The 20,959-nt window shown below is 37.1% G+C and overlaps 1 protein-coding gene and 1 pseudogene across 1 annotated transcript in view; both read left to right on the plus strand.

Annotated features, from left to right (window-relative positions):
- The window catches only part of NPEPPS (aminopeptidase puromycin sensitive), a 95,873-nt gene that overhangs the window by 44,331 nt on the left and 30,583 nt on the right, over positions 1–20,959 (plus strand). Inside the window, exons 3-5 of the mRNA XM_039227959.1 lie at positions 8,671–8,748; positions 17,469–17,590; positions 19,534–19,641. Of these exons, the coding sequence (XP_039083890.1) occupies positions 8,671–8,748; positions 17,469–17,590; positions 19,534–19,641 (308 nt within the window). The remainder of the gene's footprint in view (positions 1–8,670; positions 8,749–17,468; positions 17,591–19,533; positions 19,642–20,959) is intronic.
- On the plus strand, positions 2,533–2,821 carry LOC120228987 (annotated as a pseudogene).

Below are 20,959 nucleotides of genomic sequence, written 5' to 3' on the forward strand. Positions count from 1 at the left end.
TGTGATAATTGCTTTTTATGTCTTAAAAAAAAAAAACTTTTTTGATTCCAACATCATGAAGATATCATCCATGTTATCTTTTTTCAAAGTATTTATTTTGAGAGAGTGCAAGTGAGCAGGGGAGGTGCAGAGAGAGGGAGAGAGAGAAAATCCCAAGCAGCCTCTGCATTGCCAGCGCAGAGCTCGATGCAGGGCTTGAACCCACAAACTGTGAGATCATGACCTGATCAGAAACCGAGAGTAGGGTGCTTAAATGACTGAGTCACCTATGTGCCCCTGTTATCCTTTTTTTTTTTTTTTTTAAGTTTACTTATATATTTTTAGAAGGAGCAAGAGCATGAACAGGGGAAGGTTAGAGAGATGGGGGAGAGAGAGAATTCGAAGCAGGCTCTGTGGTGTCAGCACAGAGCCCCGTGGGGCTCAGTTGCACAAACTGAGATCATGACCTGAGCCCACACCAAGAGTTGGATGGTCAGTGGGCTGAGCCACCCAGGTGCCCCCATCCACAGTATCTTTGAAAAGCTTTGTTTTGACTTACATAATCTACTTCTTAGGGTATGGTATGAGTCCAGGTCCAGCTTAGTTTTTAACCCCCCCCAAAGGGAATTCTGCCTCAGTACTACTTACCAGAATAGAACACTGTCCTTTCCCACCGCTTTGTAGTGCTCCATTTGGTAATTCATTAATCGTATTGCTACTTACAGTATCTGTTGATCAAGATTTCAGTCAGCCTTCTGTTAGGTTAGTACTACATTAAAATAGATTTGATTTTTTTTAATTTAATTTTTTAAATTTAATTTTGTTTAATTCCAGTATAGTTAACATACAGTATTATGTTAATTTTAGGTGTACAATATAGTGATTCAGCAAATCTGTACATTACTCTGTGTTCATCATGGTAAGCATACTCTTTAACCTCCCATCACCTGTATTTCACCCCTTCCCCTCCCCCACCTCCCCTCTCGCTTGTTTTCTGATTTGTTCAGTTCTCTGTAGTTAAGAGTCCGTTTCTTGATTTCTCTTTTTTCCTTTGCTCATTTGTTTTTTCTTAAATTCCACATAGGAGTTAAATCATGATATTTATTTGTCCTTCTGTGACTGCCTTATTCAGATTAGCATTATACCCTTTAGCACCATCCGTGCTGTTGCAGATAACAAGATTTCATTCTTTTTTATGGCTCAGTAATAATCCATTGTATGTATTTATTTCACACCTTTATCCATTTATCTATTGAAGGGCACTTGGGCTGTTTCCATAATTTGGCTATTGTAAATAATGCTGTGATAAACATAGGGGTGCATGTATTCCTTAGAGTTAGTGTTTTTGTACTTTTTGGGTAAATATCCAGTAGTGCAATTACTGGATCATATGGTATATTTTTAACTTTTGGAGGAAATTCCATACTGTCTTCAAAAGTGTCTGCACCAGTTTGTATTCCCACCAGCAGTACACGAAGATTCCTTTTTCTCCACATACTCGCCAATACTTGTATCATGTGTTTTTGATTTAGCCATCCTGACCAGTGTGAGGTGATATCTCATGGTAGTTTGGATTTACATTTCCCTGATGACAGGTGATGTTAAGCATCTTTTCATGTGTCTGTTGGCCATCTGTATGTCTTTGGGGAAATGACTACTCATGTCTTGTGCCCATTTTTAAATTAGATTATTTGTTTTTGGGGTGTTAAGTTAAAATAGATTTGATTTTTATCACTACTATTATTTAAAATTAAGAAAAATATGAGGTACTTAAGTATGTAATGTTTTATGTTCATATTGTGAATGCAAAAGGTCACAGGATCAGTGAGACCTACAGGAAGCCTGTGGTTCACAAAGGAAGGAAGCTACTGTCTTATATATTATTTTTTATATCTATTATTTGTATAGCATAGTACTGGTTGAATAAAAGGTTAAACTGAGATAGGATTGTTAGCATGTATGAACATATTTAGCGAATTTTCATTTAAGAAAAACTCATCTAGATTTTATTAAGTAAAGCAAGAGTTACCTTATAATTACCTATTCTGTTATCCACTGATAATACAGATTGGCTTTAATAATAACAGTAGGCTCCCTCATAGAGGTATGTGTGTATTAAAGAAAAGATATTAGGGGTACCTGGATGGCCCAGCCAGTAAAGTGTCTGACTCTTGGTCTCAACTCAGGTCTTAATCTCAGGGTCGTGAGTTCAAGCCCCGCATTGGGCTCTACACTGGGCCTGAAGCCTACTTAAAATAGAAAAGAAAAAAGAATTAGTATTAGAGACATAAGAATACAGCCACAAAAAAAAAAAGTGGGGGGTGCGCCTGGGTGGCTCAGTCGGTTAAGTGTCTGACTTTGGCTCAGGTCATGATATCACAGCTCGTGGGTTTGAGCCCCGCATTGGGCTCTGTGCTGACTGCCAGTTCGGAGCCTGGAGCCTGCTTCAGATTCTGTATCTCCCACTCTCTCTGACCCTCCCCTGCTTACTCTGTCTCTGTCTCTGTCTCTCTCTCTCTCAGAAATAAATTTTTAAAAAAATTTAAAAAAAGAATGCAGCCACCATGGGCTTGGACAATTTATGAAAGTCGAATATATAGTCTTAAAATTGATGTGACTATAAATACCCAGGAGTACCCCATTTGTAAGATTTGTAATAAAAATTAATATGAGTGGAGTTAAGAGTTCTAATGGAGTAGTGGACCCAAGAGACATAATCAGTGCTAGCAAAATGGCAGAATTCATATAGCATCAAAGTTGTCCTGTGAGAGCCTCAACGCCTAACGATGGTGTAAAGAAAAGGAAACTCCCTCAGCCACTGGAAGGACAGTGTTACAATTAATCAAAAAGAAAAACCACAGCCTCCTTCCCACAATTCTTTTTAAACAGTCTTCATTTTCCACAGTAGTTAGCTCTTTTCTCCTTCCTTCCTTCCTTCCTTCCTTCCTTCCTTCCTTCCTTCCTTCCTTCCTTCCTTCCTTCCTTCCTTTCTCTCGGGAGAAAGGTGGGGAAGGGGAGGCGCAGAAAGAGAAGGAGAGAAGAGAATCTTTAGCAAGCTTAATGCTCAGTGTGGAGCCCAATGGCAGGCCAGTCTTTGATAGTGAGATCATAACCTGAGCCAAAATCAAGAGTCAGTCACTTAACTGACTGAGTAACCCAGGTGCCTCCATGGCAGAAAATTTTTTATATATATCTAGTAGACTTCAAAGTACTGGAAAGGAAGCTCTTAGTCAAAGGCAAATTATCTTAGGATACTGTAAGTGATACTAATTATTTTCCATTTGAACTATATAAGCTGTGCTATAACAACAACAAAAAAGGAAGATATTGGGGTGCCTGAGTGGCTCAGTAGGTTAAGCGTCTGACTTCGGCTCAGGTCATGATCCCACGCTGACAGCTAGCACAGAGCCTGGAGGCTGTTTCGGATTCTGTGTCTCCCTCTCTCTCACCCTCCCCTGCTCATTCTCTCTCTCTCTCTCTCTCTCTCTCTCTCTCTCTCTCTCTCAGAAATAAATAAAACATTAAAAACAAAAAGGAAGATATTATATCCCTCTTGAGACCTGTTATGGCAGGAGAACCACAATTAACATACAGAGTGACAAAGTGCAGAAGGCCGGCAGAGAGGGGCATAATTAAAGTGAGTAAGTTAGGCAGATACAGGAAGACCATGGAAGCTGAAGCATTTATTTCCTGAGGACCTGGTATTCTTTGGAAGTGAGGGGGGTAATTTAAAAGAAATATACTTGACCAGGGTCTCCTGGGTAGCTCAGTCCCTTAAGTGTCTGGCTCTTATTAATTTCAGCTCAGGTCATGATCTCACAGTTTATGGGTTTGAGCCCTGTATTGGGCTCTGTGCTAACTGTGCAGAGCCTGCTTGGGATTCTCTCTCGCCCTACCCCTCTTCCCCTCCCCTGATTGCTCTCTCTCTCTCTCTCTCAAAAATAAAGAAAAAACATTTAAAAAAGTGTTTTTAAAGGAAATATACCAGACCAAATAGCTTGCTTGTACAAATGTTAAACAGAACACCATAGTCTGGAAGAACACATGTGAGAGAGGTTCTGAAATCTGAGTGTGCCTTAATGGGTATAGTGATGAAGAGTGATTGCCTTCTTTAAGTTATAGTCAGACCATTGTGCACACCGAGAGCTGTACAAACAATATAAGCCACCTTACCTTCTGTGTTTTCTAAGGAATGGTATGTTTTTCTAAATTATAGCTAGTCCAAATTGTAAAGACCTATGCACAAGTGCCTCCTTATCAGTTAACCATAGCTGGAAAACTCAGAATTGGAATACATATTCATTAGAGTTATTTGATAAATAGGCTTCCTGTAAAAATTTGACCATCATAGGGGCACCTGGGTGTTTCAGTCAGTTAAGCGTCTTTTATTTATTTTATTTTATTTTTTAGCATCCAACCCTTGATTTTGGCTCATACCATGATCCAAGGGTTGTGGGACTGAGTCCCACATCAGGCTCCATGGAGCCTGCTTAAGATTCTCTCTCTGTCTCTCTCTCTCTCTCTCAAAAAAAAAAAAAAAAGTTACTGGAAGAGTGTCCCATAATACAAGAAACTTTTTAGGAATTCAGATATATGATTACTACCCTTTTTTCTAACCTTTATTTATTTTTTGAGAGACAGAGCATGAGCTGGGGAGGGGCAGAGAGAGACACAGAATCTGAAGGAGGCTTCAGGCTCTGAGTTGTTAGCATAGAACCCGACACGGGGCTCGAACCCACGAACCGTGAGATCATGACCTGAGCTGAAGTTGGTGCTCAACGGACTGAACTAGCCCATAGAGGCACCCCATACTACCCTTTTTCCTAAGAGAATTTTAGAGGAGGGTTTCCTCTTTTTTGTACACATGTAATATGGTTGCTGTGTACATTTGGAGCATGTGTTAGAATGGAATACAGCAATACAAAACCTGATTGTTTCTTTTTTTTTAATGTTTTATTTATTTTTGAGAGAGAGATAGCATGAACAGGGGAGGGTCAGAGAGAGAGGGAGACACAGAATCTGAAACAGGCTCCATGCTCTGAGCTAGCTGTCAGCACGGAGCCCGACGCGGGGCTCGAACCCACAAACCATGAGATCATGACCTGAGCCGAAGTCGGACACTTAACCAACTGAGCCACTCAGATGCGCCAAAACCTGATGGTTTCTTAAAAGAATTTTTTTTTAATGCTTATTAATTTTTGAGAGAGAGAGGGAGGGAGGGGCACAGAGAGAGAGAGAGAGGGAGACACAGAATCCAAAGCAGGCTCCTGGCTCTGAGCTGCCAGCACAGAGCCTGACACAGGGCTTGAACTCATTAACTGCTAGATCATGACCTGAGTTGAAGTTGGACACTTTAATCAACTGAGTCACCCAGGTGTCCCACAAAACTTGATTGTTTCAATTTAAAAACTACTATTCTAGGGGGCGCCTGGCTCTTTCAGTTGGTGGGTCATGTGACTCTCTCTCTCTCTCTTTTTTTAAGTTCATTTATTTTGAGAGAGAGAGAGAGAAAGCCTGAGCAGGAGAGGGTCCAAGAGATAGCGATAGAAAGAATCCCAAGCAAGCTTTGCATTGTCAAGACGGAGCCCAGTGTGGGGCTTACTCTCATGAACCGTGAGATCATGACCTGAACCAAAATCAAGAATTGGATACTCAGTGACTGAGCCACCCAGGTACCCCCAGAAGGGTATATTCTTAAGCATTAATGTGATTCTTGGCTTTCCTCTAGGCTAAGTATGATTCTATATGTAGGAATCAGGTTAGAGCAGATCTTGAGTTTTTGCCAGCAAAAGTCATTATTTCAGTAGAGATTTCATCAGTATTGTAGATATGCCAAGTCATGAGTTCTTTTCAAATATAGGAGCTAGTTTATGATAGTAGAAACAATTTTGGCTGTAGAAAGGGAACTGAGTTCTAGTCCAACTATGTGACCTTAGGCAAATCCTTAACTTTTATGTATCTCATTTTCCTCATCTGTAAAACGAGGAATAATTGATTAAACATCTTTTAAAATCTGAAATTATAGGGCACCTGGGTGGCTCAGTTGGTTGAGCCTCAACTCTTGATTTCACCTCAGGTAATGATCTCACAATTCATGAGATCAGGCCACATGGGGCTCAGCACTGACAGCATGGATTCTGTCTCACCCTCTCTCTCTGCCCCTCCCCTGTGCTCCCTTTCTATCTCTCCTTGCCTGTCTCAAAATAAATAAACTTTAAAAAGTCTGAAATTATGGTTTCTTAATGGTTTTGTAAAGATTTAGCTTTATAAAGACATGTTTGAACCTAATCGTATTAGAAACATTGAAAATTCAATCAGGGTGATTCAAAGAAAGGAATGAATTGTGGGCATCTTGCCTGGCTTATAGAATGTTAATAAATCATTGTTACCCATATCAAATTTAACTTCATGACTGATAAACCAATCTCTCTTTCTCCTTTTTCCTCTCTCTCATAATAACAGTTTTATTAAGATAGGATTCACATACCATACAATTCATTCACTTAAACTGTACAATTCAGTAAATTTTAGTATATTCAGAATTGTACAGCCATCACCAGAATCAATTTTAAACACTTTCATCACCCCATAAAGAATGTACCTGTAAACACTTTCCCTTTCCTCTCAAACTTCCAGCTCTAGGCAGCCCCTAATCTACTTTCTGTCTCTATAGATTTGTCTGTTCTGAACATTTCTTATAAATATATGGCCTTTTGTGTCTGGTTTCTTTCACTTAATACTTTCAAGGTTTATCCGTACTATAGTATATCAACACTTTCTTTTCGTTGACAAGCCAGTATTCCGTTGTATACCACATATTATCTGTTCATCATTTTATGGACATTAGGGTTGTTTCCATTTTTTGGGTATTGTGAATAATGCTACTACAAACATTTGTGTGTACTTTTTTGTGTGTGGACATGTTTTTATTTCTCTTGGATATATACCTAGAAGTGGGATTGCTGGCTCTAATGGTTACATTGTGTAATAGTTATTTGAGAAACTGCAAGGCTGTTTTCCAAAGTGCCTGTGTCCATTTACATTCCCACCAGTAATGTACGAGGGTTCTAATTTCTCTGCATCTTCCCTTACAGTTAGTATTTTCTCTCGTTTTGATTTTAGTCATCCTAGTTCATGTGAAGTGGTGTTTCTTTGTGATTTGATTTGCATTTCCCTGATGGGTAAGGATGTTGAGCATCTATTCATGTGCTTATTAAGGCTCCCTCTTTGGCTGACTTCTGATGTGGGAATGTGATGTGGTTGAAGTTGATCTCCTTTAGCTCTTTTCCCTAAAGTGTCAACTGAACATTTTGAAGTATCAAATAAGCAATCTCTTCTTACTACTGGTAGAGAGTAAATCAAAGCCGTAATTTAATCCACACATCTGTTTTCATCTTTATTTCTGTAAAATGTAACAACAGAGAATTTTATTGGAAGTATGGCCTGTATTTTACATTTAATCTTTTTAAACTTTTTATTTATTTTTGAGAGAGTGAGAATGAGCAGCGGAGGGACAGAGAGGGAGACAGAATCCCAAGCAGGCCTCTGCACTGTCAGCACGGAGCTCAGTGTGGGGCTCTAACCCACAAACCATGAGATCATGACCTGAGCCGAAACCAAGGGCTGGATGTTTAACTGACAGAGCCACCCACACACCCCAATATGACCTGCATTTTAGTTGGAATTGTTACCTATCTTTGGTTGGGGGACAGAACTTTCATTGATATATTTTAACACCAAAATCTTGGCAATTTGCTTAAGCTTTCAAATGTTCATGAATAAAACAGCAGCATAGAAAGTGGTATCTTAGTCACGCAGGGACACCTGGGTGGCTCAGTCAGTCTTGCATCCAGCTTTTGATTTCAGCTCAGGTCATGAACGTCACGGTTCATGGGTTTGAGCCCTGTGCTGACAGCTCAGAGCCTTCTTGGGATTCTGTCTCCCTCTCTCTCTGCCCCTCCCTCACTTGTTTAGTCTCTCTCAAAATAAATAAAAATAAACTTAAAAAAATATCTTAGTCACACAAAGATGTGAATGAAGCATGTCTGAGAATCTGGTAGAAAACCTTTTCACTTTTATAGTAGCCCTATTTCCCTTATATTATGAAAGTTTTGTGTATTAAGATGTGTAATTGTTTTTCGTGAGCATTTTTAACTTAGGATGTGGCCTAAAATAGGTTAGTTTGAAATGACACTTTTGTTAATACAAACTTAATTTATTAAATTAAGAATATTTAGTTTTAGGGGTGCCTGGGTGGCTTAGTCGGTTGAGCGTACGACTTTCGCTTAGGTCATGATCTCGCGGTTCGTGGGTTCGAGCCCCGCGTCGGGCTCTGTGCTGACTGCCAGCTCGGAGCCTGGAGCCTGTTTCAGTCTGTGACACCCTCTCTCTCTGGCCCTCCCCTGCTCACGCTGTCTCTCTCTCTCTCCTAGAAATAAATAAAACATTAAAAAATTAAAAAAAAAAAAAGAATATTTAGTTTTAGGGGCACCTGGCTGGCTCAGTCGATAGATCTAGCATGTGACTCGATCTCAGGGTTGTGAGTTCAAGCCCCACATTGAGTGGGAAGCCTACTTAAAAAAAAAAAAAAAAAAGTAGAGATTTTGCTCTTAAAAATGTTAATTGTTGCAATCTAGATTTTGTCTTAGTTCAGTCAGATTTGTGAAGTAATGTTTTTTATTTCCATTCCAGAAATACATGCTACAGGATTTAACTATCAGAATGAAGATGAAAAAGTCACCTTGTCTTTTCCTAGTACTCTCCAAACAGGTAAGAGTCGTGGCTTTTGTAAAATCCCATGATGAATAGTGACATCTTATTTCTTCCAAGGAAATTTGTTGCCATTTTTTTTTCTCACTGGTTTAAGCAGATTAAATATGAAGACAGCTTTTGAAAGAGGATCATTACAGCTTTGGGGCCATCAGGAAAAAAGACGACAAAGCTAACGATCATTCTGTCCTAGAACATAATGCATTGTTTTTCACCTTTTTAGTTTCAACTTTTTAAAACTACAGTTACCCAGCTCTGTCTTTCAGTAATTGAATCTACATGTCTGAGGTGAATGTCTCACCAATGATTTTGATGTATATTATGCAAGGGAGAGCATGGAAGGAAATATTTGTTGATATGGTACTATTATCAGGCATTAAAGCACAAAGAAAAAAGAAGACTCTCTGAGCTTAATGTAGTATAAGAAATTACATACAAGTCAATTGGTAAACCACTATGACTTTGATTTATGATCAATTGAAAAGCAACAGTTGGAGGCACTTGTGATGAGCACTGGGTGTTGTATGGAAGTATTGAATCACTATATGGTAAATCTGAAACTAATATAATACTGTGCATTAACTGGAATTAAAATTTTTTTTAAAGCAACAGATAATTTGTATAAAAGAAAATGCAAATGACTAAGACATGTGAAAAGATAGTTGGCTTCCTAGTAATGAGAAATATGAAAACAGCAGTTTCTGCTATACCTGTTTTTTTCTGTTATATAAGCTAAAGTTAAAAAAAAAAAAAGGATTCTTAATGATTTGACTTCTTTGATATTGCTGGTGGGAGTGCAAATCCATGCAATGTATTTGGAAGGCAGTTTGGAAATATGTATCAAAAGCTTGGGGCGCCTGGGTGGCTCAGTCATTTAAATGTCTTATCTTGGCTCAGGTCATGATCTCACAAACTGTGAGATCAAGCCCCCTGTCAGGCTATGTGCTGACAGCATAGAGCCTACTTGGGATTCTCCCTCTCCCTCTCTTTCTGCCCCTTCCCTGTTCGTGCTCTCTCTTGTACTCTCAGAAAAAATAAACTTAAAGAAACATGTCTAAACATGTTCATGTTTTTTGACTCAGCGGTTCTGGTAATAGGAATATATAATAAAGAAAAATCATAAATTCAAGAAATGCTTGATGCTTAGAAATGTCTATTGAGACGTTACTTAAGATAGTAAAAAATTAGAATAAGTATATTTACCCAACACTAAGGGAATAATTAAGCTAATTATGACATAGCAGTATGGTGGAAAATATATAGCAATTAAAAGTGAGGTTTATAAATTCTTAACACTTTGAAGTGCTTATTATAATGTAAAATCAAAAAGCAGAATACAAAATTACATATACAGGGTGATGAATCATATCCCTCAAATTGTACAAATAAAATGATTATGTCTGGTTGTTGACATATTGCTTATTTTTATTATTTATACCTTTTTTTAGTTTCCATACTTTTAAAAAATGTTTATTAATCTATTTTGAGAGACAGAGTATAAGCAGGTTAGGGGCAGAGAGAGCGAGAGGGAGGGAGGTAGGGATGGAGGTAGGGGGAGAGAGAGAGAGAGAGAGAAAATCCCAAGCAGGCTCTGCACTGTCAGCACAGAGCCCAACATAGGGCTCAAACTCCTGAACTGTGAGATCATGACCTGAGCTGAAATCAGGAGTCAGAAGCTAAACCAACTGAGCCACCTGGGTACCCCAGTTTCCATAGTTTTTATACTGGTAATATATTGCCTTACTATAATAGTGTTTTCAGAAAAATTAAAAAAAAATTTTTTTTTACATTTATTTGTTTTTGAGAGACAGAGCACAAGTGGGGGAGGGGCAGAGAGAGAGGGAGACACAGAATCCGAAGCAGGCTCCAGGCTCTGAGCTGTCTGCACAGAGCATGACATGGAGCTTGAACTCACAAACTGTGAGATCATGACCTGAGCCGAAGTCGGACACTCATGACTGAGCTACCCAGGCTCCCCTAGAAAAATTTTAAATTGAAGAAGTTTCATCTTTTATTTCAGTGCTCTTTTCATTTTGCCCTTTTCTAACTAGGATTTCTTGTTATGAAACTATTATAAAAATACATGTTTTGCCATGAACACATATTAAAAGATACTGAAGAATGTAACATTAAAATTGAGATTTCTCTTCCTCTGACCCCTTCCATTGTCTGGTTAATCCTTCCAGAAATATTTTATGTATGTATAAGTATATGCATGCATTTTAATCTACAAATGAGATGACAAATCTCAGTGGCTTACAACAGAGAATTCTTGCTTGCCCATGTCCCTGAGGATTGCTGTAGGCGTCTCTCCACCTTTGCCTAAGAGCTCCACTCAGCTCACAGCTCTTCTCATTCTGGCACCTGTAAGTAAGCAGCTACTGTCTGCAGCTCAGGGATGGAGACAGAGACAAATCATAAAGATACATTTAAGGCTTCTGCATGAATGGTGGTATACTTGATGTCCATTCTCATTTCACTGGCTGAAGCAAATAGCATAGCTGAGCCTAAAGTCACTGGGGTAACAGTTAACCAGATATTTGATTAAACTTCTATGAAAGAGTAAAAAACCAGACAATAATAGAAAGATAGGAACTTGCTAGAAGTAAAGACCAAAAAAAAAGTCAGAAAACGCCCACAAAACAAATGAATATCCTTAGAGATACTCTTAATAGCACATTCATTAAACGAGAACAGGACAGAATGTTATCAAACAGAAAGAATTAGAGCAAGAAAACTTTGGAAATTATAATACAATAGAAATAAAAAACTCAGGGCGCCTGGGTGGCGCATTTGGTTAAGCATCCGACTCTTGATTTAGGCTCAGGTCATGATCTCCTGGCTTATGAGTTCAGGTCCTGTGGGGCTGGGCACTGACCGTGCAGACCCTGCTTGGGATTCTCTCTCTCTGCCCCCTCTTGCACGCACGCTTGTGCTCTCTCTCTCTCAAAATAAATAAACAAAAACTTAAAAAAAAAAAAAAACCCAATAGAAGTTTTGGAAAATGAAATAGAGGAATCTTACAAATGGTAGACAGATTTGAGGACCGATCTATCAGAACCAACATCCATCTAGTAGAAGCGGACAGAGGAAGTGAGAAGAGAAAATTATTAAAGACACAAACAAAATTCCTTTGAACCGAGGGGATTGGAATCTTCATTCTGAAAAGATACACCACTAATAGTGACAAAATAAATGTAAAAAATCCCATAGCAATGCAAATCTTAGAAAAGTGAGGCCCTCAAACTGTTTCTTCCCAGAGTCAGGAGGTTGGGAGGAAGGAGGGAAGGCCAGCAGGTTACCTTTCAAGTTCAGGAATCAGAATAACAGTAGACTGGAGAGTGGGGGTGGGCAAAATGGGTGAAAAGGAATGGGAGATACTGGATTCCCCTTACAGAATGAGTAAGGCAGGGGGATCCTAGGCGCAGCATAAGAAACATAGTCAGTGGCATTGTAATAGGTGGTATGGTAACAGGCGGTAGCTACACTGGTAGTGAGCACAGCAAAGCTTATAGACTTGTCAGATCTCTATTTTACACCTGAAACTAATGTAACATTGTGTGTCAACTATACTTGAATGAATAATATTTTTTAAAAAAAGGAATAGACCATCAGGAAACTAGACCCTAATGATGCCATTTCTTCAAAATTATGAATATGATTTTCAACCTAGAATTAATTCTATGCTTAGCCAAATTGTGAACTTAAAGAGGGTAAAGATATTTTCAGATTTGCATGGTCATAAAAAGCTTTAATTCTTCATAAAAGATGTAGGAAGGGGAGATGTAATTTAGCTACAACTTTACTTTCTATAGTAAGAAGAAAATAAAGTGTAAAATTGAAAAGTGAAGAAATAGCTATTTAAGCAAGGTATTTAGAAATCACAGAGTTGGGGTGCCTGGCTGACTCCATTGAGAGGTTAAGCTTCTGACTCTTGATTTCTGCTCAGGTCATAATCTCATGGTTTGTGAGATAGAGCCCCACATAGGGCTCAGCACTAAACAGCTTGAAGCCTGCTTGGGATTCTCTCGCTCTTGCTCTCTCTCTGCCCCTCCCCCTGTGTCTGTCTCTGTGTGTGTGTGTCTCTCTCTCTCCCTCTTAAAATAAAGAAACATTAAAAAAAATAATAAAGGGGCACCTGAATGGCTTAGTCAGTTGAGTGTCTGACTTCAGCTCAGGTCATGATCTTGTGGTTTGGGGGTTCAAGTCCCACATTGGGCTTGTTGCCATCAGCCTGTCAGCACAGAGCCTGCTTCTGGTTATCTGAACCCCCCCCTTCCCCCATGCATGCTCCCTTGCTCTGTCTCTCTGTAAAATAATAAAACATAAAAGTTTAAAAAATAATAATAAAAATAAAATTCAAATGATATATAGTAGAAATGTGTTTGCCATTCTAGTCCTTTCTAACTCAGCTCTACTCGAAAGCAACCAGTTTCCTATGTATCCTTTCAAAACTATTTCATAGTTTTGTAAACATTTCTGTATATACTATTTAAGAATACAGGCGTTAGGGGTAGCTGGGTGGCTCAGTCGGTTGAACGTCGTCTTTTGGTTTTGGCTTGGGTCATGATCTCATGGTTTGTGGGTTTGAGCCCTGCATGGGGCTCTGTGCTGACAGTGTGGAGTCTGCTTGGGATTCTCCCTCTTTGCCCCTCCCTCGCTGGCTTTCTCTCTCTAAATAAGTAAATAAATAAACAAACCTAAAAATATATTTAAAAAAACAGAAAAAACATAGACATTAGCATGCCATACATCATATTCTGTAACCTTCTTTTCCTGTGTGTGTGTGTGTGTGTGTGTGTGTAAATAAAAGAGGTCAGTTATCAGTATATAAGAGCTGCATCATTCTTGATGAGGACTGTTTATAACAGACATAGTAAATTGTGAAGTCATTCCTAATAAAAGCAGGAACAGGTCAGAGGAGGTTATGACCTTTAGTATACTATAATTTGACAGAGTTTTGGAGATTTTTAGCTAATACAACAATAAATAAGTAACATAAATATTAAAATTAAGAAATTATCTTATTTGAGATGCGACTATATTGATTATTGAACATCTGTAAAAATTTGTTCGAAAATTATTGGCTTTCACATTTTTCCAAGATTCTCTGGGCCACAATTACCCTTTTTCTTTGCTTTAAAAATGATGTCCTTGGGGCGCCTGGGTGGGGCAGTTGGTTAAGCATTAAACTCTTAATCTTGTCTCAGGTCATGATAGTTCTAGGCATTGGCCTCTGCGTGATGGTGCTGAGCCTACTTGGGATTCTGTCTCCCCTTCTCCCTGACCCTCCCCTGCTTGTGCTTGCTCTCTCTCTCCCTCAAAATAAATACTTAAAAAAAATTTTTTTTAAATGATGTCCTTATTTTTTCATGTTTCCCCCTCGAGTTTTAATAGGTTGCACAAGCATTCTCTCTTCTGATAATGGAATAAATATGGAGAATATATTGAGAGGACATTAGTAGTCTCTGTGTTTAGCCTCATCAGAGTTAACAGTCATGCCAGCTATTTCATAGCTCAGTAAAACATTTCCTTTTCTGAATTTGGCACATTCTAGAATAGAGGTTAAATTACTATGATCATTGTAAGCTCACAACAACCTCAGAATCATCTGTTAAGGATCCTACAGAGTGGTGTGTATTTGGAAAAACACTAGGTGATACTGACATTTCGAAGAGTGAAAAACAGGATCACAGGAAATGGTGACATGAAGGCAGAGACCTTTACTCCATTTTTAAACAAATTAATTATCTGTCTAATTTTTTAGCATTTAGTCAGCTCATTAAATTTTTATTGAAGTATTTCAAGGTCTACATGAGGTTTTACAGCAATTATATCCTTCTAAGCAGGAAACCAAATAAGGTTTTTGATAGAAGTTGCACTTTTTCTGTTGTTTAACTTATAAATTAGTTTATTGTATGTTTTAGAAGTTTTTAAAAGGTTTATCATTTTAAGTAGATAAGTATTGCATACACTGGATATTGAAATAAGGTGTCTAATGTGAGGAACAATGTAGATTTTGTACACAAACAGGTATAGAATTAGACAATCTGGCATTCAGTTCTTCAGTGTGCTGTAAATTTGATAAGTTGACACGTATTAAGAAGTCTTTTCTCTCCTGTTTTTGCCCTAAAATTCTACTATATTAGTGTATTTTGTAATTAGTATCATATAATGTGTCACTAGTTACATTTATTAATGATTTTTTAAAACTTTAACTTGTGTTTGTTTGAATTTCAGGTAATAACCTTTTCCAATACTTTGTATTTTGTTTAGTATGTCACTTTTTTGGAAGTGGTCACTATCAATATCTTGTTATGGTTTGATGGCCTTGGAGATTTAAAACTGAGTAAAAGTGTAACCAGCCTTGCTTATTTAGTTATGAGTTTTAAATCCATTTTTATTCCAAATAGGAAAAGGCAAAAGTAGATTTCCCATGGAGTATGAATTTCATAAAAGATATTTTAATAGTTGACCTAGTGAAAACAGATTGGCCAGTTCCATTATGGAATTGCAACATAAAATTCCATCATATACTTCTCTTTAAAGGTAGTGGGTTTTTATAATCTATTAGATATTCCTCGTAAACTCTATTAATGTGAATATATCTGCTTTTTTAAAGATTAGTGAATTCCTAAAGAAAATAGGTAGAAATTTTATACTATATAGTTAAATTCTTCCGTGTATAATACTATAAATAAATATATCATTTAGTATCACTCATTTAGAATTCTTTCACATTCTTTTATTGTGTTTTGATTTACTGTCCCAGAAATCTGTCATTCTCTTTAAGAAAGTAATAACTGTCCCCTTCAGACAGAAGGGGATTTTTAAAAAATAGGAGTCATAAACATTTATTCAAATAAGCTTCAGTTTTTTTCCCAGCATGATTACTTTAAGAATAGGGCACTTTTGGGTGCCTGGCTGGCTGGTCAGTAGAGCATGCGACCCTTGATCTTGGGGTCATGAGTTCGAGCCCCACGTTGGGTACAGAGCTTATTTAGGGAAAAAAAAGAATATGAAGCTTTGTTGAATGATGACTTAGCCACAAAGGTCTGAAATTTTCACTTGAAATTACTTTCAGAATGAGTTTGAGGTACATATGAAAATCAGTTTAATTACTTAATTGACATACTTAATAGACCACAGTGTTTTGTCTAAAAACAATTTGCAATTTTTCATTCACTTATTTTGTAGACTTGGACTCTTTGTGACTTTTGGACTTTTTAAGAAAATCAATTGGGGGGTGCCTGGATGGCTCAGTCGGTTAAGTGTCCAACTTCGGCTCAGGTCATGATCTCATGGTTCGTGGGTTCGAGCCCCATGTCAGGCTCTATGCTGACAGCCAGCTCAGAGCCTGGAGCCTGTTTCGGATTCTGTGTCTCCCTCTCTTCCTTAACCTCCCCTGCTTTCTCTCTCTCTCTCTCTCTCTCTCTCTCTCTCTCTCTCTCAGAAATAAATAAAAAACATTAAAAAAAATTTTTAAAAATCGATTGAATTTTGCAAAGTGGAAGATTTGACTTTGAGAACATCCAAGAATATGTCAGAGAGATAAAGAGTCAAGAACATTTTAAACAATGTCAGGGTCATTGCTCTATGGCATTCCAAAATGACAGTTTAAAACATTAGGATATAAAATGTTTTAGAATGATTGCCTAATTACTTTATAGTCATACTATGTCTTTGATTTGTTGGATTCCCACGCTCTAGCTCCTGTTATAAATAAGCACTTAAAAGAATCAATTCAAAGTCAACATTTTTCTGGTTGGTTTTGGGGGAGGAGGGATTTAATTTATAAAATGTAGAATGGGATTATTGTTTTGTCATGCATCTAAATAGATAATAATTATAATCTTTTTTCTGTTATCAGAGAAAGTATATATACTCAAGAAAACTCCAATTTTGTCTAATCTGGGTTTGCCCTTATACAACAATGAAATATATATTCAAGTTGCATTTTTATTTGCATTTAGTAATTATTGATTAAATGTATTTCTTTAACATTATCATTTCAAATGACTGAGGTGACTAAGAGTTTTTTTTATGCCCTTTTGCCAGCCAAATCCTTGATCTTTGATATATAGTTCTTTACAGCAATAGGGAATCAGTGTTCCATTTGGATTGAAAAGATAAGGTCTTATCTTACTGATAGAGTAATTGGCATGAACTCATCTCAGTGGACCAATTTGTATGGCATAATTGGCAGAGGACATGAATTTTGGATTAAGCAGGCCTAAATTTTTATCTCATTCTTGCTATTTACTAATCGTGTGATCTTAGGCAAGTTATTTAACTTTTCAATTTCAGTTTCCTCATCTGAAAAAAATGGAGACTATACCTACTTCCAAGTTTCTAAATATTTTTAAAGCACCATGCACAGTAGCCTGTCATACATTTATTAACAAATGTTCATTTCCTTTCCTGTTTTTATCTTTATGTATTGGTGATTTGAGATTAAGTTAATATAGTTAAAGAACTTTCTAAGTAGTTACCTTTCTAAGCAGTCACCCTAAACATGATGTTAAGATTTACTTTAGAATTAGTTTGCCATTTCCTTTAGTAAATACTGTATTCTCTCCATTGCCGGGAGAAGTGTTTGAGAAAGGAAAGAATGATTCAAACATTGTAAAGAGTCAACTAAGTTGGTGTCTGAAGGACATATTTTTAATAATGAGTTTAATATCTATATTAAAGTGGTTTTCATTCATCTTCAATCACAGGTACAGGAACCTTAAAGATAGATTTTGTTGGAGAGCTGAATGACAAAATGAAAGGCTTCTATAGAAGTAAATATACTACCCCTTCTGGAGAGGTGCGTTATGCTGCTGTCACACAGTTTGAGGTATGGTCTTCTTCTCTAAAATATTATGATCTCAATGTATAAACATTCTGACAAAGTTCTGTTCTATTATTTGCATGATTATTTCAGGCTAGGCACCTTTGGCCATAATTATATTCATGATTTCAGAATTTTTATTTTATGTTGAGCCAGTTGTCTCCATTATAGAGGGAGAGAAATAGAGATGTAGGCTGGAGGATATCTTTTCTCCCCTTGTAGGACAGTATATTATTTTGTTTTGCTTTGTTTCCTTCCTGATTGCTTGTTAAATTATTTTCTTGTACTTAATTAAAAAACTTTAACCAGGTATTCACTTTTTATTAACTTTTACATAATAATTGGTCAACGTTATTGATGTCCACATTCAGGTCTTCAGTATAGCAAAGTTTTCTTCTATTACATTACCACTGTGGTTTCTACTCTGTTCTCTTCATATTGGTTTATGTCTAATATCTGTTCCTCAAATGAATTTTTGATTGCTTTCATCACTTTGTCTTTTGTATATTGAGAAAATTTTTTTTGCAACTTTTAAATCTTATTATCCATGTTAATTCATTTAATTTCCTCTAGTAAAAATTCATTTCTCTACTGCTGCTGCTCCTAATTTAAAAGTTTTCTGTGCTATATTTCTTTCCTTATAATCTTACTTACTTTTCAAATAAGTAAGTAGAATGAATCCATCATTTATTTAACTTCTTTGAGAGTGCAATCAGCCATCTAACATTTTCCTTGGAGAAACTTTTTTCCAAAAGTCTATGTTTTCTCTACTTCTGACTAATTGGTTCTATGATTTTTTTTTTTTTTTTACTTTCATTCTGTTTCATTAAAGTGTCTTTCATAACTGGTATTCTACTGAACCACTAAACTTTATTTTACTTAACATGTTTGCTCCTTTTTTTTTTTTTTTTTTTTTTTTTGAGAGAAAGAGAGAGAGTGCAAGCGAGGGAAAGGGGCAGAGGGAGAGAGAGAGTCTTAAGCAGATGACATGCTCAGCATGGAACCCAATGTGGAGCTCGAGCTCACAACTGGGAGATCATGATCTGAGCTAAAATCAAGAGTCAGATGCTCAACTGACTGAGCTACCTAGGTGCCTTTCTTAAAAAACAAATTTGCTCTTTCTTTTTTTTAAAGGAAAAAATGAGATCTCTTTAAGTAGGTCAGGTGTCAGCAGTTTTATATGTAGTATATGTAAATGCCGTTAAAACGAATGACCTGTTTAGAGCTGATAAGAGCATCTGTCTGTATTCTTGTTGCTGTCATTTCGGATGAAGAACAAAGCACATCAAAGATTCTGGAGGAAATTTTTTTTTTTTTTAAGAAAAGCCAGAGAAGCAACCTATCTATGTTTCCAGCTCTGAATCCTTACTGTGTACTTGCTGATCTTCCTGTGCTGTGTTTTTTAACATTACTGCTGAAGCCATTTGCAGTGAATTTTTGAAATGTTGAAATATTTTGTTTAAATAAAAATATTCTGGGGTGCCTGGGTGGCTCGATTGGTTAAGCATTTGACTTCGCGTCAGGTTCTGTGCCAACTGCTCAGAGCCTGAAGCCTGTTTCAGATTCTGTGTCTCCCTCTTTCTCTGTCTCTCCCCCACTCATGGTCTGTCTCTCTCTGTTTCAAAAATAAATAAAAACTATAAAAAAATTTATTAAAAAATTCTAAAACAGTCTAATACTATATACTATTAAGATCTGCTGTAGACCTAATACCTGGACTATTGTTTACTATTTATGTTTGTTTGTTTTGGGTTGCTGATGTGGCAGGGATAGTAAGTCTCATGTTTTCTCTGTCTTCACTGCCTTGCTTGTTGCCTGACACTGAGTAGAAAGTAAATATTTAAACAAGTGAAGGAATGGATGATAGAAATAAGATAATGACTGTTACTTTGTGAAATAGTTTGTTCGGTTAATCCAGTAATATTTATATTTCATATTCTTCTCTTAAGGCTACGGATGCCCGGAGGGCTTTTCCTTGCTGGGATGAGCCTGCCATCAAAGCAACTTTTGATATCTCATTGGTTGTTCCTAAAGACAGAGTAGCTTTATCAAATATGGTATGTATGTGTTTGTAAGTATATTTAAATTCTGAGTAAGTGTTTAGAATATTTTGTTTGCTGGTTAGATGGAATAGGAGGAAAATACCTAGCACAATGCTTGATACAGAATGGGAACACAAATGTTAATTTTCTTTATATCCAGTAAGCTCTCTTTTTTTAAGTTGCCTTATTTGGAATTTCCCTCCTCATGGAAGAAGTTCCTTATAAACTTTAATTTGGAAAACTAAGTAAGTGATGGGTTTAATAAATATTACCTGAGAAAAAAATCTGACTTTCGTATTAATAATGCTAAAAGATATAGCCATATAATGAAGTGTGTATTTAGGTTTTTGATTGATGTGTATTCTTGGAATATGTTCTTTTCACTGATGTCATTGATCTCTTTCATAAATAGAGTAAGCATTTACCACTTGAAATATATTGATTAAGACAGCAAGTACCCTATAGCCTGTAATATGAATCCGGGGCACTTGGAAAAGCCTACTGTACCTGGAAATAACTGGCTTTTACCTCATGTATTGGTAGGGAGAATTCCATAGCTATAATGCCATTCTCTTCTTGAATATTCCTAGAAAAGAGAATAATATATTTAACTGAGATATTATTCTACAATTTAGAATGAATGAATTTATCAGTTCTGTCTTGAATAAGTTTTCTTTGGAAGAAAGAATAGAGAGATCTTAAGGAAACAGAACCTGAATAGGAAAAAGAGTTAAAGAAATTAGGAACTCTATAGGTAAAGTGGAGATTCTTCCACAAATTTGCTTAGAACAAGCCTTGGTATAGAGGATGCACTAAATTTAGAAATCTGTACCCTTTGAAATGTAGGTTTCACAATTACACTTCAGTAATAATTATTGTCTTCTATCCTTCTTTCACTTGAAAAGCACTGAGGTCTTACTTAAAACATCCCAGTACCTTACTTAAAACATCAGGGAAAGTTGCTTCTTTTCTCTCACAGATCCTTGGTAGTTTTAACACATTAGCCCCCAACCTCTTAACATATCCTTCTTTTTTTTTTTTTTTATTATTATTTATTTCTAGGAGAGAGAGAGAGACAGTGTGAGCAGGGGAGGGTCAGAGAGAGAAGGAGTCACAGACTGAAACAGGCTCCAGGCTCTGAGCTGGCAGTCAGCACAGAGCCCGACGCGGGGCTCGAACCCACGAACCGCGAGATCATGACCTAAGCGAAAGTCGGATGCTTAACCGACTAAGCCACCCAGGCGCCCCAACATATCCTTCTTTTTAAAAAATTTTTTTTCGGGGCGCCTGGGTGGTTCAGTCAGTTAAGCATCCAACTTCAGCTCAGGTCATG

Source organism: Hyaena hyaena, unplaced genomic scaffold (genome assembly GCF_003009895.1).
Source record: "Hyaena hyaena isolate Hyena2069 unplaced genomic scaffold, ASM300989v1 scaffold_29, whole genome shotgun sequence".
In the NCBI taxonomy this organism is placed as follows: Eukaryota; Metazoa; Chordata; class Mammalia; order Carnivora; family Hyaenidae; genus Hyaena; species Hyaena hyaena.